This window comes from Triticum aestivum, chromosome 3B (genome assembly GCF_018294505.1).
Source record: "Triticum aestivum cultivar Chinese Spring chromosome 3B, IWGSC CS RefSeq v2.1, whole genome shotgun sequence".
Lineage (NCBI taxonomy): Eukaryota > Viridiplantae > Streptophyta > Magnoliopsida > Poales > Poaceae > Triticum > Triticum aestivum.
Genome location: NC_057801.1, coordinates 775,627,148 through 775,633,297, shown reverse-complemented (window position 1 = coordinate 775,633,297; position 6,150 = coordinate 775,627,148). Strand labels below are relative to the sequence as shown.

Here is a 6,150-nt window from a genome sequence, read left to right as displayed (position 1 = left end):
ATTGCCAGAATCATATTTCCATGGAGATGGTAGCAAATGACTGGGAAAAATAGATCAAGAAAGTTCAGTGCCATTTGCCATGAGATGAAGTAAATAATTGAATGAATCTGACTTCTGATGTATAAAGGGGGTCTGACGCTAACGCTAAGCTGAGATAATAAAATTATAGAAAGGAACAAATTTTCTTAAGAATGTCAACTGAACTTAAAAGATACATGGCGCTCCCCGGCAGATTCCCTGGGCGACATGGCATATAGGGCAAAGAGGAGAAACAATCAGCGTCACAGTCAACTATCTGACAAATATGTACCGGGAACAAGACCGCATGATCATCACAGATGATTTTTTTTCAAAAAGGTTTATTTTTCTTGTTGTTGTCTCTCTTGAATTGTACTTTGAGTTTCTTGCCACCTAGCTGGAAACCATTCATCATGGCGATGGTTGACAGCGCAGAGAAAGGGTTGTCACATCTTACAAAATGAGCACCAAAGGTTATAATAAACAGATTAAGAGAGATCATGTCAACGATGCATAACGAGTGTATGCGAGTGGAAGATTTTATTACCGAACCATTTGCTGGAACCTGTTGCCTTGTCAACAAACACCTTGGCACTTATTACTCTATCGAACCTCTGGAAGGCTTCGGAGAGTTCTTGTTTCCCAAATTCTTGTGGGATATGGTAGATAAATAGATTGGCTCCAGGAGGTCCTGAAACATGTACATAGGTTTTACTACAATGCAACAGGCTTGATAATTAAAAAACACATCAAAAGGGTTTTGCATAATACCATATCGATTACTGCAATTCATAGAATTAATCAGTACACCGACTATCAGAGTTGCCAATCAGTGTTAAATATTAGCGCTGGATTCTAGTGTACAACTTTGGATAGCCTTGTATGCATGTTGCTACCAAATGTAAAGTTTTTCATTTTTGTAAAATATTACATGATAGTGTTCATCACCAATGCACAAGGCATATGCAGGAAATTCATGCTAACTAATGGGCAACTACTATCAGAAGAGTATGGTATTTCCCCTTGCACAACAAGTAAAGAAAAGACTAGAATGTGGCTAACCTTCTGTTTGTGTTTGGCCACCGCCATTGCTACGGGGACTATATGCGATAGAATTGACATTTGCACTTGGAACTTTAACGAGGTTGTGAGGATTCCCAAAAGGACGGTTGTTCATCGGACCACCTGGGTAGGATCCAGGGTACTACATGCTGGATAATGAGCAACTAGTATTTCCTGAGGGCCAAAGGCCATTACATATACATGTGTGTCAAAGTGCAGAAAACCCCTTATACAATAGGGATATACCGAAAAGGGACTATACACATCTAACACCCCCCCCCTCAAACTCATGGTGGATCAACAACACTGAGTTTGGAGAGGAAAAAGACGTGCTGCGCTCGAGTCTGTGCCTTGGTGAAGAAGTCCGCCAACTGTAACTCAGAGGGCACATAGTGAAGAGCGAGAGTCTGATCCTGCACAACAGCACGCACAAAGTGGGCATCCACACCGATGTGCTTGGTGAGCTCATGCTTCATCGGATCACGCGCAATACTGATAGCGCCAGTACTGTCTGACAGTAAGGGAGTCGAGGTAGTAGCAGACACACCAAAATCCTCAAGTAACCACCGTAACCAAATCACCTCAGCCGTCAACATCGCCATGGCTCGCAACTCAGCCTCTGTACTCGAGCGAGAAACTCCAGTCTGTTTCTTTGTCTTCCAGGCAATAAGAGAGCCACCAAGAAAGACGCAATAAGCAGACAGCGAGCGTCGATCAGAGGGGTCACTAGCCCAGGTAGCATCAGAATAGGCCTGGAGCTCAAGAGAGCTGGAGCGGGGAAAGAAAAGGCGCTGAGAGATTGTGCCACGAAGATATCGTAGAACACGGAGGAGATGACCATAGTGGACAGAGGTGGGGGCTGAAACAAACTGACTCGGGATGTGGACAGGATAGGAGATGTCAGGACGCGTAACAGCAAGATAGACAAGACTGCCAACAAGATGACGATAGCGAGTTGGATTAGGAAGAGGGTCACCATCGGTGGCACGAAGCTGAACGTTGAGCTCCATAGGAGTCACAACCGTGCGCTCAAAACCGAGAGCAGCGCGAGCAAGAGGATCCTGAATATATTTTTCTTGGGAGATGTAGAAGCCATCAGAGGTCGAGGAGATCTCAATCCCAAGAAAGTAGCGAAGTGGACCAAGATCAGTCATAAGAAACTGGTCGCGAAGGCGAGCCTTAACAAAGGCAATGTAATCAGTGTCGTCACCAGTGATGATCATGTCATCAACATAGAGAAGGAGAAGAGTCCGACCACGAGAAGACGTGTGAACAAACAGTGCGGGATCATGGTCACTGGGCAAGAAACAAGCAGCGGTCACCACAGATGTGAAGCGCTCAAACCAGGCGCAAGGGGCCTGTTTGAGACCATATAGGGAGCGGCGAAGTCTACAGACCATACCATCAGGAGCATAGTACCCCTGTGGTGGCTGCATATATACCTCCTCACGCAACTCGCCATTGAGAAAAGCGTTCTAAACATCAAGTTGAGAGATAGACCACTGACGATCAGAAGCCACAACAAGAAGAGTGCGGACAGTGGTCATGTGGGCCACAGGAGCGAATGTCTCATCATAATCGCGCCCCTGCTCCTGCTGAAAGCCATGGGCCACAAGACGAGCTTTGTAGCGCTCAAGAGAACCATCGGAGCGAGTCTTAAGCTTGTATACCCACTTGCAGGTGATGGGACGGACACCGGAAGGGAGGGGAACCAGATCCCATGTGCCAGAGCGCTCAAGGGCAGCAAGCTCCTCGGCCATCGCAAGCTGCCATTCAGGCTGAGTCATGGCAGTGCGATAGGAAGTGGGCTCAGTCAAAACAGAGAGACCATACCGATCAGGGGAGTAGCAATCAGGCGGGGGGCGAGGCCTAGCACGGAGGTTGTGAACCGGGGGAGGCGTGAGAGGAGGTGCACCAGAGGAGGAAGGCGCGTCAGAGAAGACATCCTCAGTACGAGATCGACAAGTATAGTGGAAAGGAAATGGTGAGAGAGGGCGACGAACTGGAGAGGATGGGGGAGAGGTGGAGAAGGAGGATGGGGAAGACGGGGTCAGTGGTGAATGAGAAGGAATGAGAGGTGCCGGAGGAAGAGGTGACACATGAGGCACATAGCAGGGTGTATCGGTAAGGAGAAGGAAAGAAAGGTCGTCCACAGAGAAACTCGAGGAAGAAGGACGTGGGTAGTAAGAGCGAGACTCGTCAAAAGTCACATTACGCGAGATGCGCAAGCGACGACCCACTGGATCCCAACATCGATAGCCCTTGTGCTCATCACTGTAGCCAAGGAAAACACACTCAACTGACTGAGCAGTCAGTTTGGTGCGTTCTTGGGGGGGGGCAAGAAGAACATAGCAGACGCATCCAAACATACGAAGAGCTGAGTAGTCAGGAGAGCGACCAGTGAGACACTCCATAGGAATGCCCCCTGCAGAGCAGACGATGGCTGAATGTTGATGAGATAGGTGGATGCGGAAACAACCTCAGCGCAAAAATGGGGTGGAAGGGAAGCAGCAATCATCAGCGCACGAGCCGTCTCAAGCAAATGACGATGCTTTCGCTCGGCAACGCCATTCTGAGCATGAGCACCAGGACAGGAGAACTGGGCAAGAGTACCCTGTTCCGCGGGAAAACCACGCAACAACTAAGAGATATACTCTCCAGCGGAGTCAGCACGAAAAGTACGAATGGGCGTGGCAAACTGGGTGTGAACCATGGCAGCAAAATGTTTGTATATAGAGAGAACCTCGCTACGAGATTTCATGAAGTAGAGCCAAGTGTAGCGAGAGAAATCATCAATAAACAGAACATAGTAGCGATGACCACCTTTCGAATCAAAGAGAGCAGGACCCCAGACATCAGAATGAACTAAGTCAAAAGGACGCTGAGATACAGACTCACTAGTAGGATAAGGTAACTGAGTCTGTTTGCCAAGTCTGCAACCATTACAATGTAAGGAGACATCTCCAGATACAGACCCTAAGAGACCCTGACGAACTAAGGAAGACAAGCGAGAGCCACAGATGTGACCAAGTCGATGATGCCACTGCTGGAAGGACGCAGATGAAGAGGCAGCAAGAGCATGAGAGCTGGCAGAAGTGGTGGCAGCGGAAGGAACACAAAGCCAGTCAACCTCCCAAAGGCCCTCTGACTCATGGCGCTGGGGGCCAGCACCAACCAAAGCCTTGGTGCGATGATCCTGGATGGAGCAAGAGTCGGTATCAAGAATGACACGACAACCAGAATCAATAAGTTGGGCAGCAAAAAAGAGATTCATGGTAAGGCGAGGAACATGTGAAACACTCGAAACAGAAAAAGATGGAGTGGAAAGAATACCACGACTAGCAACAGGAAGAGATGTGCCACCGGCAGTAAGAACATTAACAGGCGAATCAAGAGGTTGGAGAGAAGACAACGCGGAAGAATCAGAAGACATATGAAAGGAAGCTCCAGAATCCAGGACCCATGAAGATGTACTTGACTGTGTAGATGCCTGTGATGGTGAAGAGGAGGATGCAGTCACAGCAGTAGCAGAGCCAGTCGACGAGGAGCCTGAGGAAGCAAGAAGACGCTTGAGGCGAACAATGTCCTGGTCAGTGAGTGACGGAGTCGAGGAAGACACAGGAGGCCTGCTGGAGGAGGAGCGCCTCTGGTCTCGCTTCTTCTGGCGACAATCAGGCTCTGGGTGACCTGGCCGGGAGCAGTAACCACAGACGGTGTCACGGCGCGACGTGCCCTTCTCAGCATAAGAAGGACGGCTCACCCCCGTTGGAGGAGTGGGCAGGAGCGGCGGAGCAGTGGGGCGAGCAGACGAGGCAGGCACCCGAGCAGCCAGTACTGACGGAACCAGAAGCAACCCAGCAGAGTGAAGGCGGGTCTCCTCAGCACGAAGCTCAGCAAGTATCTCTGAGATAGGAACACGACCACGAGCAAGCAAGTGAGCACGGCGAGGCTCAAACTCACACCGGAGGTGAGATAAGAACTCATGGACCCGCTGAAACTCCAGATCAGACCGAGTAGTCTGACAGCAACGACAGGTTCCACAAACAACGGTCCGAAGAGAGTCAAGCTGGCGCCAGATGGCAGAGCACTGTGAATAGAACTCATCAACAGAAGAATCACCTTGCTGGAGTGCGTGCTCCTGACACACCACAGATAGGTAGAGAGCATCACCGGAGGGCTGATAGCGCTAACAGAGATAAGACCACATCGCGGAAATTGTGCCAAGTTCCATGAACTCGGAAGCAAACTGAGGGAGGACACTCGCAGTGAGAACAGCAGCAGCTCGAGCATCATCATTGCACCACTGAGTGTAAGCAGACAGATCATCCCGGTACACACAGAGAGCATTGGAATAAGCGGATACCTGCTGATCATAAGCATCAACCGCAGCATCATCCAGAGCCTTGGCATCATCCCGGTCAGCCTGAGAAGCATCAGCAGCAAGGACCGGCGGCACAGGTGGGATTGGGGCCACGGGTGCAACGGGGCATGGCGGACAGGGGACCTCGCCAGAAAGAACACCCCACAGAAGAAGACCACGCATATGGATGCGCATGAAGCCTACAAACTCGGCATAGTTGGTGCCATCAAAGATCACCGAGCATCGAGGAACAGCCACATAGCCTGAAGATGACATACTGAGATATCCCCTTTTATCTCACCTCCTCTCTCTTTTTTGGTCAATGTAGAGACCTGAACTGGATCGGGATCGAGCAGAAACACACGCTCGGGGGTGAGCAGGAATCGCTCGGGGAGGAGGAAGGAGCGGGCTGAGAGTCAACAGCCAGCCAGACTGGACTCAAGAGGAGAAGTAGATCACGGCCCAGCGCGAGAGAAGGGAGCAGCGCCCAGCGCCCGAACGGGATCGGGCAGAGGAGGCGCCCGAGGCCGGCCACTGCTCGTGCAAGCAGGGGAAGGAGTGGCGCAGCAGCCCGAGTAGGAGAGGAGGAGCAAAGCGCAAGGATCCGGACAGGACGGATGCAGCGGCAGCGGCCCAAACAGCAGCAGGCGGCGGCCGGAAGCAATCCGATGCGGCCAGAATCGATCGGGGGCGGCCGGAATTGAACCGGA

The 6,150-nt window shown here is 50.7% G+C and overlaps 1 protein-coding gene across 1 annotated transcript; it reads right to left on the bottom strand.

Annotated features, from left to right (window-relative positions):
- Window positions 1-349: 349 nt before the first annotated feature.
- On the bottom strand, window positions 350-5,716 carry LOC123067873 (RNA-binding protein BRN1-like). The gene is made up of 4 exons (XM_044490477.1): window positions 5,444-5,716; window positions 1,081-1,222; window positions 547-709; window positions 350-470 (listed from the first exon to the last, which is right to left on the bottom strand). Exons 1-4 carry the CDS (start codon window positions 5,714-5,716, stop codon window positions 350-352), a joined length of 699 nt encoding a protein of 232 aa, XP_044346412.1.
- Window positions 5,717-6,150: the final 434 nt, after the last annotated feature.

Bases quoted from the DNA above. Each gene is read 5' to 3' on its own strand.
- LOC123067873 (XM_044490477.1), bottom strand. From the start codon at position 5,716: ATGTCATCTTCAGGCTATGTGGCTGTTCCTCGATGCTCGGTGATCTTT. The intron at 710-1,080 runs GTTAGCCACATT...TACATGTTTCAG, and splicing joins TGGCCAAACACAAACAGAAG to GACCTCCTGGAGCCAATCTA. The intron at 471-546 runs GCATACACTCGT...TCATTTTGTAAG, and splicing joins GGTAATAAAATCTTCCACTC to ATGTGACAACCCTTTCTCTG.